Raw genomic sequence first — 19,572 nt, 5'->3', positions numbered from 1 at the left:
TGGCGTCACGTCAACCATCATTACTAGCCGTACACCATAGCCTCATGGTTAGCTCAACTACTGGCTTAGAGAGTGTACCACAAGTCACATATCATGTGATTTCCGGAGGTTATATCAGTGCTGGAGCATTATAAGAAGAGTGGTTGGTACCAGTCACGTATGATGTAAATGTTTCTGGAAGTTACTGTAAATGCTGGAGCGTTATAAGAAAAGATAATGTAGAGATCTGAGCACTAGATATGACATATATAATAGTGGTCCTAGCAGCAGGAAGGTTTCTTTACTTCTTGGGACTCATCCCACTAAGGAACACTGCAGTTATCCTCTCCTGACTAGCTGATAACAGGGAGCAACAACATCCAGTCACACCTGCAACAACTGGAACAGATGAACTCTGCAGTTAGTGTTCCTTTAAATTGCTCCACTCTGCCTGTTAATGATTGCGGGACTTCCCTAGGACAGGTGGTAACATGAGATGACGTTCCACAAAGCGAAAGTGCAAGCAAAGGGCGTCAGGTGGGAAGGATTGTGCATTAACCTTCTGTGCCTGCCGCATTGTGAAACATATAGGAAAGACGAGAACACCTAGAAGGTCAACGAAATCCTTTCCTTCGCGCGAATGGTGAGTAAACGCGCTCATGGGGGGTGGGGTGGGGATATATTACACTTATGCGGCAGTAAAGAGGTTAATCCTTATGTCTCTGCTGTTGTTACGGCTGTATTTGCACAAGTAGATATGAAATCTGACGATAATGAAAGTACCAAGTAGCTGCCATGGACACACGTATTCCTTTAAGATTTCTACTTACTGTCTGTGAATACTTCTCACCTCCAAGATTCTGATTCCATTGTATCCAGTGTGGACAATCCCCTATCCATATTACCTATCAGGATCCTGATACATTGTAAGGCCATGTTCACACCATGAACATGGCCGTTGTTGCCAATTAAAAACTTACGTGCACTGCAAGCTGAGGGAATCCCGGCCACAGTGTATACACTCCGGCCGGGATCTCTAGCGGCGGCACAAAAAAAACCAAAATGTCACACAATGGAAAGTGCGGCCCCGGCCGCACACTCCATTGTCGGCTATGGCGAGTTCAGCAATTCAGCACAAAGGCGGATGCACAAAGGCAGATCATCCGCCGGTACTGCAGTACCAGCTGGGATGATCTTCACAAACACTGGCCAGGTCACAGAATGGCCAATGTTTTAAGCCGTGTGAACATGGCCTAATTCTGTGTCGGGTGAAATCCATGTCCGAAAGCGCAGACAAATCCACAGTAGAAATTTCAAAATTGATCACACTGATTTGGTTGCTATAATGTTGCAGCGTCAGTTCCCAGCCGAGCGGAGAGGCGCGGAGAGAGGAGGTGCACAAGCCCTCCCACAGACAGCCTGTATTACACCGAGTTTGGCGGGATTCTGCGGCGAAGTGTCCCGTCGTGGAATTCCACTAGTTTTACTCCATGTGACCTGGCCTCAAAATACTATTTGAATTCAAATGTGTAACCAGTGATGTCACTTTATGGCACCGACTAATATTTGGCATCGCAGGATTTTGCTCTTGTTTGCAGAACTGTGTTCCCTGATAGGTCTGGACCTCTAAAAGAGGAAGGCCCTGACTGATACATATTGCCTAGATAAATAAGGTACGACATACAGGAGCCTCTATAGACCCCCTCCCGATACTGGTGCATGACACCTTATTCGTGAAACAAGACTCTGGGGCTTGGTTAGCCTCCTCATCTTTATTACTTTTGGTTCCGCTTTCTAGCATGCAGACCCTGGTAGATAGTCCATACCTTCATCTGCTACACGTTAGGAAGAATGGTAGGTCAACCCCAACTTGTCTTATGCAACATCATTTCTGGGAAACACCTAAACCTTTGTAGATTGAAACCAGCCAGGAGATGTGGAAATTCCCATGATACCCATAGCAGCAACAGATGTATGTTCCTTGTATCATCAGGTGTAGACCAAGGGTTGGTGGACAACCATGGAGACCTCAACAAAGGAAGCCCATCCAAAATCTACAGAAGACAACCTAGAGAATGGTAATCTACTAAAGTCTCCAGTGAAAAGTGAAAGTTTTCTGAAAAAAAGATTTAGACTGAGTAACAGATTTAAGAAACCAAGTGAAGAAGAACTAAGTTCTCCAGAGAAACATGACTTCAATCAGGGAAAGGATCAGAGCGTGAGATCCGGTAAAGTATTAATGAAACAGAAGCCTGTAGAGGAACCAGAGTCTCCTGAGAAGTCGGAAGAGTCTGGGATATCGATGTTTCGAAGAAGTTTGAAGGGCTCCAAAAAAGATGCTGGCTCTCCAGAAAGTAAAGTGCCACCTGAAGAAGATGATTCTCTGGTGGGTAAATTGAGGAGAAGTATAAGGGGGAAGAAGAAGATTGACTACAATGGATCTGAGAAGAGCCCTACCTTAGAGGAGATGGTGCATGAAGACAAGGAGGAACATCAGATATTGTCAGGTAAGAGACACCTATATAGGGCCAGACTGTAATAATAAGATCTAGTTAGCAACTCTTCTAGGAGTTGGATTTTCTAAAGTGAACTGTCCCTTTAAGGCCACATTCATTCATACACAACATTACCATAATCTTAGTTGCCCTATCACTATTTACATAGAATCCCATAGCACAGAGATGGGGAACCTTCGGCCCTCAAGCTGCTGCAAATCTACAATTCCCATCATGCCTGGACAGCCAAAGCTAAAGCTTGGTCTGTCCTCGCATGATGGGAATTGTAGTTTTGCAACAGCTGGAGGGCCCATTATTCCCCATCCCTACATAGTACAATATAGATCCCAAACTATGGTTTTCTATGGTTTATCCTGAGAGCATTACCAAATTATCGCCCTAAGAATAGATCGTATTCGGCCATGACTTATCCCACCATTTGCCCCTTACTTCTCATATCTTCTACTGAGCGTTTGTTTGCTTCAACCCTGAGAAAAATCACGGTACTACATATTGTACATTCCGCACATATCTATCCAGATACACAGTATATGAAATAGGCCGTCCTGTAACTTATGAAAAATAATCTATAAAAGTGACCTTTGAACACGTTTTTCTTTTTTTTTTTTTTTTACTAATATTACAGTAAATGGTCACTGCCTCTTGTGTACACCATTTGTTTTCGCACAGAGTTATCTGAATATTATATAGAGCTATTTCTCTGAATAGTTTAAATTCCACAAATATTTTCAGTATTTCTGACAGTAAAATATTGTACAATATTATTGTAAAATATACCTTTTATAATACTGCTTCTATGTACAAGAATATAACTACTATAATACTGCCCCTATATACAGGAATAAAACTTCTATAATACTGCTCCTTTATACAAGAATATAACTACTATAATACTGCTTCTATATACAGGAATATAACTACTATAATACTGCTCCTATATACAAGAATATAACTACTATAATACTGCTCTTATATACAGGAATATAATTACTATAATACTGCTCCTATATACAAGAATATAACTACTATAATAGTGCCCCTATGTACAGGAATATAACTACTATAATACTGCTCCTATATACAAGAATATAACTACTATAATACGAACTGGAGAGAATGGAACCGCTGCACATCCCATCTATGGCTGATACTAATGCCGCTAGGCCTATATTAAAAATCAACACCAGAGTGTCTGTATATGAATTGATCAAGCCATATTGCCCCGTGTACCACCGCGCAGGTCCTCTGGTCAGGACCCACATGACCAAAATTAGCAGGATATGTCTGTGCTCACATGTCTGGACCTTATGTCTTCCCCATTCTGTGAGAGCAGCAATGGTAAGTGTAATACCATATCCATACTTGTGTCGTTTGGGGGCAGCCTTCCCCGCCGGTGGTGCTGGCTGGGTTTTGGTGGGGCTTTTTGGGTCTGGTCCTGTGACATTGGGGTTGCAGGGCCGTTCCATGGCCTCCCTTCCCTGCATGTGCACGCTTTGCGGGGTTGGCGGTCGCTGACCCACACGGTGTGGAGTTAGCGTAGGGACCCGTGTGGACCAGAGGACCTGCGCGGTGGTACACGGGGCAATATGGCTTGATCAATTCATATACAGACACTCTGGTGTTGATTTTTAATATAGGCCTAGCGGCATTAGTATCAGCCATAGATGGGATGTGCAGCGGTTCCATTCTCTCTAGTTCGTGTATAACTACTATAATACTGCTTCTATATCCAGGAATATAACTACTATAAGGCTGGGTTCACACTACGTATATTTCAGTCAGTATTGTGGTCCTCATATTGCAACCAAAACCAGGAGTGGATTAAAAACACAGAAAGGCTCTGTTCACACAATGTTGAAATTGAGTGGATGGCCGCCATATAACAGTAAATAACGGCCATTATTTCAATACAACAGCCGTTGTTTTAAAATAACAGCAAATATTTGCCATTAAATGGCAGCCATCCACTCAATTACAACATTGTGTGAACAGAGCCTGTGTTTTTAATCCACTCCTGGTTTTGGTTGCAATATGAGGACCACAATACTGACTAAAATATACGTAGTGTGAACCCAGCCTAATACTGCTTCCTATGTACAATAATATAACTATAATACTACTATACTGCTCCCTGTGTACGGAAATATAACTTATATAACTACTATATGGCTGGGTTCACACACAGTATATTTGAGGCTGTATTTGGTCCTCATGTCAGGTCCTCATAGCAACCAAAACCAGGAGTGGATTGAAAACACAGAAAGGATCTGTTCACACAATGTTGAAATTGAGTGGATGGCCGCCATATAACAGTAAATAACGGCCATTATTTCAATACCACAGCCGTTGTTTTAAAATAACAGCAAATATTTGCCATTAAATGGCGGCCATCCACTCAATTACAACATTATGTGAACAGAGCCTTTCTGTGTTTTCAATCCACTCCTGGTTTTGGTTGCTATACAGCCTCACAAATACAGCCTCAAATATACATAGTGTGAACCCAGCCTAATACTGCTCCTATATACAAGAAAATAACTACTATAATACTGCTCCTATATACAGGAATATAACTACTATAATACTGCCCCCTATATACAAGAATATAACTACTATAATACTGCTCCTATATACAGAAATATAACTACTATAATACTGCTCCTATATACAAGAATATAACTACTATAATACTGCTCCTATATACAAGAATATAACTACTATAATACTGCTCCTATATACAGAAATAGAACTACTATAATGACAAGGGAGGAGGGGTGGATCGCACCGCCCTCGCAATCTCCGGCAGCCGGATTCCCAGGAGAGAGACCTACGAGGTGTCCCCACTATGGCCACTGAACTCAGGGTGCTCCGTATAAACAGTAAGGTAATGTACAATAGAAAAGTCAAAGATACGTGCACTCACCGATGTAGTGTGCCGCTGGGTTACTTTAATGGAGGTTACATCCAAACGTGCAGGGAGGGGGGAGTGGAGGCAGGTGTATTCTCAGGTGTAGACAACAATTGTTTCACGTGTTCCCACGTAGACCGGAAGAAGCGTGGGAACACGTGAAACAATTGTTGTCTACACCTGAGAATACACCTGCCTCCACTCCCCCCTCCCTGCACGTTTGGATGTAACCTCCATTAAAGTAACCCAGCGGCACACTACATCGGTGAGTGCACGTATCTTTGACTTTTCTATTGTATAGAACTACTATAATACTGCTCCTATATACAGGAATAGAACTACTATAATACTGCTCCTATATACAAGAATAGAACTACTATAATACTGCTCCTATATACAAGAATAGAACTACTATAATACTGCTCCTATACACAAGAATAGAACTACTATAATACTGCTCCTATATACAAGAATAGAACTAATATAATTAATGTCCCCTAAAATGGTCCTATGAAAGTCTGTAAAATATCTTATATATCAATGTGAATATTCTCCTTTTCTAGTGATGGAAATTAATGGTCTCATCCAAAGCAAAGACGTTAGAAAAGCCTTTGAAAGTATAAAATTATTGGAACACAAACTGCTCGAGGAATGTGGAACCAACGATTTTCACCAGAACGTAACAGAATACACCATACGGGGGAGAGACGTGGAATTGTTATACGGATCCCTGTTCAACATGATAAGGTCCATTGTGAAGGACTCTCTTTGTCAGGACCATGTAGATGAATCCTTGATGTCCTCCTTGGTCTATGTTATTAATGGAGAAGCAGAAACTCACAGAAATCCAGCAATGATCCCAATAAACTCGGAAGTCCCCCTTCTCGGACAACCCAAAGGATGGAAAAAATTATGGAAACAGGCAGTGAGAGACAGTGTTAGCAATCGAATAGAGTCAGTGTCCTTGGACGACAGAGAGGAAGGTTGGTTCGGAAAACACTTGGAGGGTCTCAAGTCAATTACTGTGAAAGACTTGACGAAAGTGAAGAATTCCTTGAAGCCCCTCTACCCTGAGGACTATGACGTGTACGGAACCTACGCGAGAAGTTTTCATGAAGCTCTGGCATCACACATAGAGAATGCTGTCATACCTTTGGCCTCGGAGGTCAGTCAGCTGTACTGCCTACTGAACTGGATAGTGATCCAATACAGAAGGTAGGACACATAGAAGGGTTCCTTTGTCCTTCAAGTGGATGGAATGGTGGCACGTATGCTTGATGACTGCTCCATTTACTCACTATCGAACTGTCGGAGAAAGTCAAGTACTATACGCGGCTTTCTTCGGTAGTCCAGTAGTGGATAGAATAGAATAGTACTTGAGACATGGGGGAGTAGCTATAGCAAATACTAAGAGAGTAGTTGCACCTGGGCCCTGAGGCCATATAAAGATGGTGGATGGTTGGTGGGGACACTATAAAGATTTTATGACTCTCATGTCAGTAGCCAATTAGTTTTGCAACCATTTGTATTTATTACTAGAGATGAGCCAACATTGAATATGTTTACCTCTAGTGATATTCGTAGTAATAAGCTGCTCACGGTACCTGTGCTGCAATGTCCACCGTAGGATGCAGGTCTTGGAAAATGGACTTGACGGGATAATAGTCAGAACTCTCCCCAATATGGATTAATGTTAGTGAATTGAGACCTAACTCATAACAGCTTACTAAGATTCACCACTAGGTGGCAGCATAATACATTTTACAGTATATAGAAAGCATGTAAAGAGAAACACATAGAAATACACAATCTATTGTGATAATATTACTGGAGTTATGCAACAATCAACTTGCAGCGGGATACTGCAAGTGTATCGCTGTAGGAGTCTCATTGACTGAAGTGAGTGCGGTGTGAATTGAGTGCACGTGAGCTCACGTGACCACCTTCGATTGGTGACTTCCTGTTGATAGGCGATAAGTGGTATGGGGGGGGGTGTTGGTAGGAGTAGGAGTACACTTTAAAGTGTACCTGTCGCAAGTTTTCTTTGTTTAAATCTACATTATACATATGGCCACTAGGTGTCTCCCTTTCTGCCAAACTGTGCTCCATGCTCCCTCTGTGACGATATTTGGTCTTATCTCTGTTCAAAAGAAGAGACCAAACACAGGAAGTCCCCATTCTTTGTGCGCTTACACAAGGAATGACCCCTGTTCATTATGCAGGTTGTATATCAACTGACGACAATGAAATTACGCTATTTATATTGTTAACTTGGGCTAATTCTATTATCAGCTTGGCAACTTACCGGGAGACAATACTCTTTGTTATGTAACAATTCAGTCAGTATAATGTTATAGTGTTACAGGAGAGGTGACCATACAATGTTACTGAGTGGTTACTGAGGTTTTGGTGCTATGTGACAGGAGAGCTGACCATACAACCTTACTGAGTGGTTACAGAGGTTTTGATCCTGTTTGACAGGAGAGCTGACCATACAATGCGAGCACCCCCAGAACTCTCTGCTACTGAAAGTGGATGTACGGCAGCTGTACACATATGCAGTGAAGACCTGCCCTGCTCCGTGTACGCTCAGGGATGTGGGTAAGGGCACAAAGGACTGGGACTTCCTGTGTTTGGTCCGCAGTCTGACAGGAAGGGAGACACCTAGTGGCCATATGTATAACATCAGCATAAAAAAAAAAAAAAAAGAGTAAATGAGAGAATATTGCAAAGCTGTTGGCGATCACATCCCCTGTTGATTTAAGAAAACAAAATAGAAATTTACAACAGTGCTTCTTTAAGGTTGTTTCTTTTGCCCACGGCAAGATGCTGGATATGTAGCTGCTGTGCGACACTAGATACAAAGCAAGAAATAAAATGATTGACAGATCATAAAATAGAAAGCAATAAATAGCAGATTCCTGAATAGTATGAGTGGCCGGATTCCATGGCACCCGCGTCCTGCCTGTTAGGTGTGTACGGGGGTTAGTGTGCGCTCCGCTATGTATTCTCCCATCTTAATTCCAATCTTCTGGCGGCTGCATTAATTTCTTGTTTTCTTATGGCAGCAACAAATAACACAAAGGTTGTGTAACGCGGCTAATCCTACGCACTGTGACTAATTGTTCAGCCCAGGCACCTCGTGTTCTACAAATAAAGCAATTTTCCTCAACACTTAACTTGTTTTTCACGCCGATACCAGTTTTGTTCTTAGTGGCAGCGCTGTGATGTCACCCGCCATTGTCAACTGGGGGAAGGTGTATAAAGTAATACAATATTATCTATATTCACACAGTAAGTGTATGTACATTGGAAAGTCTAGGGGTATCACAGCTGTAATTTAGGAATCTGTGTGGATTACTATAGCACTTTTCATCTTGAGACTTTAATTCATGAATAAAATGCAAGAATGGCAGTGAAGACTGACACTTAAAGGGGTTATCCAAAGATGCAACGTTATCACCTATCTACACAATATGCGATAAATTGTTTTTTTATTATTAGTGGTAGTAGGGCGACTGCTGGGACCACCATGGATTATAAGAAGGGAAGCTAATTGTGAGTAGAGCATCAGTGAGCATGCTGGGATGTTGCTCTGTTCACTTGCAATGGGACTGTTGAAGATAGCGAAGGATGGAGTGGCAGCTGAGCATGCCTGCATATGGTAGAACAGGTTATACTCAGACTACACTTTGTTTGTAGTCTGTTGCCATGGAGACAGACTAAACTTTGTTTGTAGTCTGTTGCCATGGAGACACATAAGTCCTTATTAAAGCCGTATACATACAAGTGTAAGAGTTCTAATCAAGACAATTAGAAAATTATTTTAGCTAAACCAAAGGCACTAAGTTAAGCTTAAATAAGGCCAAATAACTCAAAAGTTGGATATTGAATTTGCTACCGTTTTGCGTACACATCACCCATGCAGATCTAACAGATTACTCCCTCTGCTCTAGAAAGTTCAATAAATTATCAGGATCAGACTACACATAGGTTGTTGGTAGTCTGTTACCATGGAGACACATGCACCTGCACTGGATACATAAAACTGTTTATTTAAATTGCATTCTTTTTTAAAAATACACCCTATAAGTAGACCATCAATCCCAAACTAGTGGGCTCCTAGCATGCTGGAAGTTGTAGTTTTGAAAAAGCTGGAGACCATATGAAATCTCCTTCTGTTACAGTACGTTACACCAGCAGATGTCCGTACATACTGGGAGTTATAGTTTTACAACTGATCGAAAACAACAGGTTGAAATGGATATAAAACCCCCTATTGCTCTCTGTACACAACTCCCATGCAGATCTATGCACCTCAATGGTAACAGATTATGGGTGTACACTACTCCCCTCTCTTTGACAACAGCTGTCTGGGCAGGCTGGGAGTCATAGTTTTACACAGGTTGAAGACTACTGAACTGGAGGGTTGGATATGAAATTTCTGACCGTTTTGTGTATAAAGCTCCCATGTTGTTCTGTTTGCCTCCATGGTTACAGACTGACAGACCACTCCCTGCTTTTATTTTAAAGGGCCGGCTATACCTTGTTCCCCTGTGTACAGTGACCTGCCGGGTTGTTGCGGGGTCCCTTGGGTGCTTATCACGGTGGTCCGGAGTGCAGTAATGACCCACACGGACTATTGGCACTGCCACCCACAGAAAGGGGAGATGACCCAAGGAGCGTGTGTACTGTGTTGTTGCTTGACGAGGAATCACTGGGTGTCTCTTTATCATAAATAGAATCGGGTTTACTCTGAGGATACTTAAGGTAGGCAGTAGGTCATACAGCTTTGCATTGACATAATACATTACACCTGATAAAACACTTGATAGTTCCGGATCCAGATCTGTAGTGAGAGTATAGAGAGTGGTACAGTCGTGCTGACTGGGTTGCGTGCTGAGAGTAGAGAATCAGAAGAGCAGAGAGGAGGATGTCATGAGAGTCCCAATCCAAGTAGTACTGTGCTCAGCCGGGATGCCGGAGGTAGAAATAGAAGAATACTTGAAAAGAGAGAGAATACTTGTGCCCATGTTTTGACTCTTTAGTCTTTGCACCACCTATTGCCCTACCAGTGTCGGAGGACCTGTCCTAGTGGGTGACACAAGCCCCAGACCTTGTTACCTGGCATGAGCGGAATGCTGAGGGTTCCCTGCTTACACCCGCGCTGTGAGATAGAGTTAATAGGCTTGTAGCAACTTTGCTCTATCCGGATTAGTTCCTTGACTTGCTTTATGGATACTGTCCTGCACTGTGTCTCTCCTTGTCCACAGCGTGGGTTGAGATGATCTCTGACTTGTCCTCTCTAGTGGAAACTTAACACTGCATAGTGTTGAATGGCGTTACTTCAGAAGAAACTGTTGGTTGCATGTGCCTAAGTCTGCTTTTAGACTACACACAGACTGGGGACCTGGCAGAGGGCCTAACTGTACCGCTGTAGAGAGCGTTCTGGCTTCTGTCCTTCCTCTACAGACTCTAGCGACAAAAGACCCTACACTTCCTCTACCCATGTGACTTCCTATCTACAGCCCCTGTAAGGTATGCTGTGAGTGGGTGAGGAGTGCATATGTGAGAATTAAAGAGAGAAATGATAGGATAGAAGAAGAGAGTACTCTCATTGGTTTACAAATCCCATGTGACATAAAAAACCAATAACCCTTTCAATACTACAGCTGTGCAACACTGAATACACATACTGTACTTACAATAGTGACATCTTGTGGCGAAACTTTAACACTACTACATCACCATTTATACACAAAAAGTACAGGCTTTTACGAAGGGTGTAACTAACAGCAACACCCATGGTGGAACACCACACTGGATACACACATAGAGATACACTGGATACACAAACACACACACAAAAAAAATATATTTGAAAAATTGCTAATAAATTTTAGCTGCTTCCAAGTGATATAAAATACAATTATAACTAGATCACCCTGCTCTAACTAGTGGTGTTCCAGCTGTTGTAAAACTACAACTCCTAGCATGCTCAGATGGACAGCACTGAATTAGAGGGCTGTAAGATTACCTTGTGATTTCCTTGAAGGAACATGCCTGTGTCACACTGCTTGTGGCTGTATACTGTAACCACACGCGGCCTCATGCGCTGCATTAAGTGCCTTTCTCCACACCTGTAATCAAAGCCCTGAAGCATCCAACATTCATGACCTACCGCCAGGAGGAAAGTACATTTATCAGCATGGCGCTGTGTCAGGGGGATACGGAGGAGCCTTGAGAGCGCACTTCCCGTATTGGTTAAGTGTCCTTCTAAGGAAACTCGTGTCAGAACCGGAGAGTAACCCCGAACGGTCACCATGGCAACAGATCTGCCTCCATCTCTGACAGTCTGATATCTCAAGAGGATAATACACTCCGTGTGAAAAATCAATTTACTTAAGGAGGACCTGTCACTTCCAGAAAGTTTCCTAGAGAATCCATTAAAGTGATATTCCACCTTAAAATAAGTTTTCTGTTATATCTGGATCTGGGAAAGCTGGGTGGCTGCCAATATGGCTGCCGGTGGCTTCCAACCTGTTGTTGTCCATGCTGGGAGTTGTAGTTTGGCCAAACAGATTATTAAACCTTGAATTGTCTTCTCCTATATTTACATTATACCCAGTCATGGGAAAGCTGAGTGACAAACAATATGGCTGCCATTAACCTACTAGACTGGGGACTGTTTTATGCTGGGAGTTGTAGTTTTCCGAAACATCTAAGGGGTCGTAGGCTGTAAATCCTTATGCAGCCAGCCGGGGTTGTGGAAGAGTGTAAGAGGGTGAGGAGAGGATGATGATGGTAGTAGTAGTAAGGCCTGTAGGTGGCTGGGCCTTTCCTCTGTCTAGCGCTGAGCTCTGGAATGAGGGGATACACTAAGTGAGAGTGTGCTGTTACCTGCAGGATGGCTGGGCCTTGTGGTGCACCGCAGCCTTAGGTGGGCACGGCGGCTTCCATAGGAACAGGTTACTCTCTGGAGCTTCTCTGTGTTCTCTCTTCTGGGGGATGCTGTAGAGGTTTTAGGGGGGCTGCACCTGTTTGTAAGGTGGTCGTGGTGGGGACCTGTAGTTCCCCTGGGGCCAACCTCAAATACTGTTGTCCGGCAAGATGGCCCTGGATGATGGTATGGTGCAGGTGGACCAGACAACAGGGAGGCAGTGTAACAATAACTCCTGTACTGATAAACCTGCAGCACTTGTACAGTCCAGTTGCTTACAGTTGTTAAGACTGAAGGCCTTGAATGGGTTACTGCGCTTTGTGACGGCCTCAGACGTGTGGGGCGCTGGTGGGCACTGTGATCCTGTGGACCTCTCCCCCAATGGTGCTTGAGTTTTACCCTCCCTGTCAGCTAGGGAGCTTTCTGCTTTGTGTATCTAGGCCCGGCTGTAGGCCACAACTTGCAGGTCCTAGAAGTATCCAGGGGTCCTAGTAAATCTTTCCCCCAAATTCAGAAAGAGACGGTACAGAGGCCTCAGTTAACTCTGCTCCCAAACACTCAAGTCCATCCACTTGGCTTCCCAATATGAGGATTCCCACGGTCTGTAGAGGTGCAGGCCCTTTCCTAGCTGTGGAAGGTGCGTCTGACAAACTCTCTCCCAAAGCCTCCCAGCTGCTCAGCATGTGATCCAACTTTAACTCCTTGTTCCCCTCTTTCAGCAGCTTTTCTCTCCTTGTTCTCTAACTTGCTTGTCAGCTACTCAACTTGTCTCAGCTATACTCTGCTTCTGCAAACCTTTTATAGGGAGCATATTAGTATACTCCACCCACTTTCTAGCAAGTTCAAAAACTGGAAACTTTCTGCACTACCTAAACCAGGGATGGGGAACCTTCGGCCCTCCAGCTGTTGCAAAACTACAATTCCCATCATGCCTGGACAGCCGAAGCTTTAGCTTCGGCTGTCCAGGCATGATGGGAATTGTAGTTTTGCAACAGCTGGAGGGCCGAAGGTTCCCCATCCCTGACCTAAAGAGTTCCCACTAAAGACTGTAGGTGTCACTGTTGCCTAACAGTTTGTGTAGCGCAGGGGTCCTCCACTGGAGACCAGCTGTCCGGACCCCTGCTGCAGCTCAGTATACCTGTAGCCATTGGCTCCCTCCCTGTCAGTCACTCTTGTGGCCGCAGCGGTCACAAGAGGCCGCTCTCTGTCTTTGGTGCTGGCGCTCGAGTGACGTCACTTGAGCGCCAGCTCCAGGACAAGGGGAGAGTGTCCACTTATGACCGCTGCAGTGCGGCCACAAGAGTGAAGAGAAGAGGAGATGCCCGGACCAAGGTGAGTATAAGTGTTTGTTTGTTTTATGTTATATGCTATGTGGGAGGGGGAGCACAGGGGGGCTATATACTACTTGGGAGCACAAAGCGGGGTCTGTATACTACTGGGGAAGTGCACAGGGGGGCTATATGGGAGGGGGAGCACACAGGGGGTCTATATACTACTGGGGAGCACAAAGCAAGGGTCTATATACTACTGGGGGAGCGCACAATGAGGATATATACTACTGGGGGAGTGCACAGGGGGCTATATACTACTGGGGTAGCGCATAGGGGGCTATATACTACTGGGGGAGCACACATGGGTCTATATACTACTGGGGGAACGCACAGGGGTCTATATACTACTGTGAGAGCACACAGGGGTCTATATACTACTGGGGGAGCAGACGGGTCTATATACTACTGGGGGAGCACACAGGGGTCCATATACTACTGGGGGAACGCACAGGGGTCTATATACTACTGGGAGAGCACACAGGAAGCTATATACTACTGCGGGCAGTCACCCCCATTGTACCTAATTTCAAAGGACTGGTGAGAGAGAAAAAATGGCAGTTTTCCCACTGATAAGCAACAATTCTGTATGTAAATAGTTGAAAAGTTAACAAAACACGTTTACTACTGGTGTTCAACCCGGACCTTTAACCTGACTGAAGACCCCGGTAAGTGAACCTTCACTAAAAGTTGTTGAGTACCCCTGGTGTAGTGTGTGCTGTGTAAGACATGTAACCCATTCTCTGCCTACAAGTTACACTGTACAGTGAATACATAAGACAGTTTTATATAAGAACATGTTACCTTGTAGAACATACAATAAACCATTTGTGGACAGGCGCCATCCTAAGCCCAGCCACAGGAATTGTGCTTTGGTATACTACACTTAAAGGGGTTATCCAGCGCTACAAAAACATGGCCACTTTTCCCCTACTGTTGTCTCCAGTTCAGGTGCAGTTTGCAATTAAGCTCCATTTACTTCAATGGAACTGAGTTTCAAAACCCCACCCAAACTGGAGACAAAAGTGGCCATGTTTTTGTAGCGCTGGATAACCCCATTAAATTGTCTTTCATGTGAAGTTAGAATTTCTGGTTTTGGGAAAGCTGGGTGGCAACCAATATGGCTATTGTTAAACTCCTGGAGCAGTGGTTTGCAATGCAAACTATTGCTTTCCATTTGTTTCAAGACTACAACTCCCAGCTTGCTGCAGATTATAACTCCTGGAGGTCAAGGGCCTAGTGCCGCACAATCCAGGGGAGAAGCAATCAAACTTTTCCTCCAACAGATCTGGAGAATCCCTTCCGAATGAAATAATATGAGGACTAATCTTGTCTATTTCACTCTTGCAGCGACGACTTTATGGGCCATCCTGAAGTTCAAGAAATTAACCCTTTAAGTCTCCAAACTTTGCTAGATGGAGAATGTCTTGAAAAACTCAAAAAAGATTATAGTCGGTCTCTGCAGGTAAGTAATGGTGTTAAAATGATTCTATCCTTATTGTATTTGAAATTAACGGAGTTGTCCAGGATTGTAAAATCTCAATATGATTGAGTAAACCTCCAGTTTACCCACGTATGCCCTGCGGCGGATTCCGTTGCTCGCACCCGCACGCGGCGGCGCATCTCTGCCCGTGCCATAGACACTATTCTATGCAGTGGCGGATTCCGCATTTCGCCGAAAGAATTGACATGTCAGTTCTTTTGGCGGAATGCGGAATCCCCCCGTGCACAGAATAGTGACTATGGAAGGGGCCGAGATGCGCCGCCGCGTGCAGGTATGAGCGACGGAATCCGCCGTGGGTCATACGCGCAGATTCCGTAGTGTGCACGCACCCATACTACATGTTACTCGTCATTCTTATTTATTTTTCCGTATAGGAAACAACCAGAAAGTATATGAACAATTTACTGGAAATGGAGAAGAAGAACTGGGAGAATGGAGAAGAGGTGGAAGAACTGGTGCGGAGTGACAGCTGCCACCTGCCACTTTACACAGACATTGAGGGGGTAAGGGTGCTGGGCTGTGATCATTCAGATGCCTCCTAGATAATAATAATAATAATAATAATAATAATAATGAGATGACTCTGCTGACTTCGCCCTCTTATGATAATAAGATGACTCTGCTGACCCCTCCCTCTAATGATAATGAGATGGCTGACCCCTCCCTCTAATGATAATGAGATGAATCTGACTCCTCCCTCTAATGATAATGAGATGACTCTGCTGACCCCTCCCTCTAATAATGAGATGACCTGGCTGACCCCACCCTTTAACGATAATGAGATGACTCTGACCCCTCCCTCTAATGATAATGAGATGACTCTGCTGACTTCACACTCTTATGATAATAAGATGACTCTGCTGACCCCTCCCTCTAATGATAATGAGATGGCTGACCCCTCCCTCTAATGATAATGAAATGAATCTGACTCCTCCCTCTAATGATAATGAGATGACTCTGCTGACCCCTCCCTCTAATAATGAGATGACCTGGCTGACCCCACCCTTTAACGATAATGAGATGACTCTGACCCCTCCCTCTAATGATAATGAGATGACTCTGATGACTCCTCCCTCTAAAAATTAGATGACTCTTCTGACCGCACCCTCTAATGATAATGAGATGACTCTGCTGACTCCTCCCTCTAATGATAATGAGATGACTCTGCTGACCCCGCCCTCTAATGATAATGAGATGACTCTGCTGACCCCGCCCTCTAATGATAATGAGATGACTCTGCTGACCCCTCCCTCCATAATGAGATGACTCTGTAATAATAAATAAAGAAAGCATACTTACCCATCCCTGTGCCCCTGCAGAGCTGATTTACCGGTTCCTGCCAGCCCCCTGTTGTCCTGCAGCTCCTTCAACTGCAACATCATGTACCCTGCTAATAAACTGCCTGCTCAGCCTATCAGTGGTTGGGGAAGGACAGCACTGCAGTCACTGACTGGCTGAGTGGGCAATTCCTCAGTGGGGTACATAACTTTGCAGCTGGACAAGCCGGGTACGTCACATACCCAGCTGCTGTCCAAGAATGTCACCCGGCATCTGGCAGCGGCGTGACGGGTAAGTATTTTTTTTTTAGATTTTTTTTTTTTACTTTAGTGGGACTTCTTTAACTATACTGAGTTGACTCTGTTTTTTCTGCCCTAGCCTACACAGCAAAGCTGACAAAAGAGCCTCAGAAAAGGGGAAATGTTAACTTATTGTGTGTTTTATGGTCACAATGAAAACTGGAATATTTTAGTAATTTATTTTAAATGGATATGACATAAAATGTGGTAATATAGTGATGACACATCCCTTTACGGGATTATCAGTTTCGAGCTGCTCGCCTTTGCCTGGCATCGGGCCGCCGAGCTGCTGCCAGACATACAGTCTGACCAGCCGTCCTCGCATTCTGGTCATTTCACACAATTTACCGCCCTGTAGATTTTTGTCCGAACAAATGTTTTGTTGTTCCACCTTGTGAAATGAAGCGCAAGAGGCGGCTATTGTTTTACCGCAACGCTGTGACTCATGTGGACGATGGGAGCGAATACAGCCGCTTCCTGGCAGAACGGGACAGAGATGGGGGATTATGAAACTGCGATCTCAGACCCATTTGCATATCAATGGCCGCTATACTGGCATCACAATAGCGGATATGCCAGCGTACAAAGTGTTTTAATTGTTGGCGTCAAGGAATTTAAATATCTAGATTTAGGTTTAACCCTCTCAGTGCTGTGCTGGATTTAAAGGGACACTGTACTAAAAAGCAAAACTCTAACTTAAAGGATTGGGTTACTCGAGCAACTTCTTTTAATGCATAAATTTTTTTTTTAAAAAATAGAACAACTTTGCCATAGGTCTAAGACTGGGTTCACACTACGTTTTTGCAACCTGCTTTTTTTTCATCCATTTTTGCAAAAAAAATGATGGAAAAACTGATGCATTTGTGTGCATCCGTTTTCCCATTGACTTCCATAATAAAAAAAAGGATCAAAACGGATCAGTTTTTTTTAACGTGCACAAAAATGTGGTTGACTAGGTTTTTGTGTACAATAGGAAAAAATTTATGTTTTGATATTTTTCCATTGAATTTCATTATAAAAAAAAAACGGATCAAAACGCTTCCCTTTTTTTAACGTACACAAAAACGTAGTTAGCCATATTTTTTGGATGAGTTTTAAATTTTTTTTTTAAATGGAAGTCAATGGAAAAACTGACATGACAGCAGGATCCGACTACACATGGTTTGTTTGTTGTCTGTAACCATAGAGACACAAGCTGTAACTGTCGATAACAGTTGTATACAAAGAACTTTTTTTTATCATTCAACTATTTTTTTATGTTGACCTCCTGACTCCAGATTTCTGTGGAGGTAAGGGAGGTATTCCTATTTTGTCCCTGCTAAGGTTGCTAGCTGGCTGAATGGACAATATATGGGCCCACCCCTAACCTAAAGTTGTTGTCCACCAATTTTTTTTTCTTTCAAATCAACTGGTCCCAACGAGTGCCAGAAATTTGTAATTTACCTCTATTAAAAATCTCAAGACTTCAAGTACTTATCAGCTGCTGTATGTCCTGCAGGAAGTGGTGTATTCTTTCCAGTCTGACACAGTGTTGTTGCTCAAGATCACCAGGGATTTAACCATTACTGCCCAAGACCACCAGGGACTTAACCAATAACTACCTCACAGTCTTGAAGTGAAATGGAATCTACCATTGACATCTATACTGTACACTGTGACTCCTTCACTCCACCAGTCTATCCCCTTTATATTATGGAGGCACTGTGTGGCGGGATTATTGTGGACACTGTGTGGCGGGATTATTGCGGGCACTGTGTGGCGGGATTATTGTGGGCACTGTGTGGCGGGATTATTGTGGGCACTGTGTGGCGGGATTATTGCGGGCACTGTGTGGCGGGATTATTGTGGGCACTGTGTGGCGGGATTATTGTGGGCACTGTGTGGCGGGATTATTGTGGGCACTGTGTGGCGGGATTATTGTGGGCACTGTGGTGTTTCTTTTAGGCATTCTACAGTGATATATCTATAGAAATATTGGGTAACCAATGGCACCTGTATCTTTGCCAGAGGATCCATTGATCCATCTATGGGCTGACATGCTCCGTATCTTTCATCTTCTGTAGATGATCGGGATCCATGTCAGACAGTCGGCGACGCTATCCGAAGAGCTGGAGACCTCTACGTTCACTGACTGTGTAGAGGAACTGGGAACTTTCACCACAAGGTTTGTTCTAACACTTTCATTGTCTCCTCATTATTCCTGTTGTCTACATCAGTATTTTTCCTCTGCAGCTGCAGTTTGGACCTCAGAGCTGCTCATCCTAGTGTAACTTGGCATAATAAAGGAGAAAGAAAAAAAATTGTTTTCAAATCAACTAGTGTCAGAAAGTTTTGTAATTTAATTCTTTCTAAAAATCTCCAGTTTTCCAGTACTTATCAGCTGCTGTATGTCCTACAGGAAGTGGTGTATTCTTTCCAGTCTCACTCAGTGCTCTCTGCTGCCACCTCTGTCCATGTCAGGAACTGTCCAGAGTAGTTGCAAATCCCCATAGAAAATCTTTCCTGCTCTGGACAGTTCCTGACATGGACAGAAGTGGATAGAAGAAATAAATTACAAAACTTTCTGACACTAGTTGATATGAAAATTATTTTTTTCCACTGGTGTACCCCTTTAAGTATAAACTATTGCTGAGCTAATAGAGAATTGTCTTTGGCCCCAATAAACACAAGTAAACAGAGAACTCTCTATTATATCCTCCTCTATCCACTTCTGTACCTTGTACCAATGATAGGGGTGAGGATGGTTGATTGTTTGCTTCATTGTTAACAGGTAAGAAGGACAAGTGACCCTCAGATTAGCTCTGCCATATACCTTTTAAC

At 43.6% G+C, this 19,572-nt stretch overlaps 1 protein-coding gene across 1 annotated transcript in view; it reads left to right on the top strand.

The window, feature by feature from the left end:
- The first annotated feature begins 519 nt into the window (after positions 1 to 519).
- Positions 520 to 19,572, top strand: part of EXOC3L4 (exocyst complex component 3 like 4) — a 37,533-nt gene continuing 18,480 nt past the window's right edge. The window contains exons 1-6 of the mRNA XM_069949906.1: positions 520 to 622; positions 1,973 to 2,486; positions 5,967 to 6,618; positions 15,022 to 15,136; positions 15,550 to 15,678; positions 18,816 to 18,916. Of these exons, the coding sequence (XP_069806007.1) occupies positions 2,000 to 2,486; positions 5,967 to 6,618; positions 15,022 to 15,136; positions 15,550 to 15,678; positions 18,816 to 18,916 (1,484 nt within the window). The 5' untranslated portion in view covers positions 520 to 622; positions 1,973 to 1,999. The remainder of the gene's footprint in view (positions 623 to 1,972; positions 2,487 to 5,966; positions 6,619 to 15,021; positions 15,137 to 15,549; positions 15,679 to 18,815; positions 18,917 to 19,572) is intronic.

This window comes from Dendropsophus ebraccatus, chromosome 13 (assembly GCF_027789765.1).
Source record: "Dendropsophus ebraccatus isolate aDenEbr1 chromosome 13, aDenEbr1.pat, whole genome shotgun sequence".
Classification (NCBI taxonomy): domain Eukaryota; kingdom Metazoa; phylum Chordata; class Amphibia; order Anura; family Hylidae; genus Dendropsophus; species Dendropsophus ebraccatus.
The sequence above is the reverse complement of the archived record's forward strand: the minus strand, read 5'-3'. Positions and strand labels throughout refer to the sequence as shown.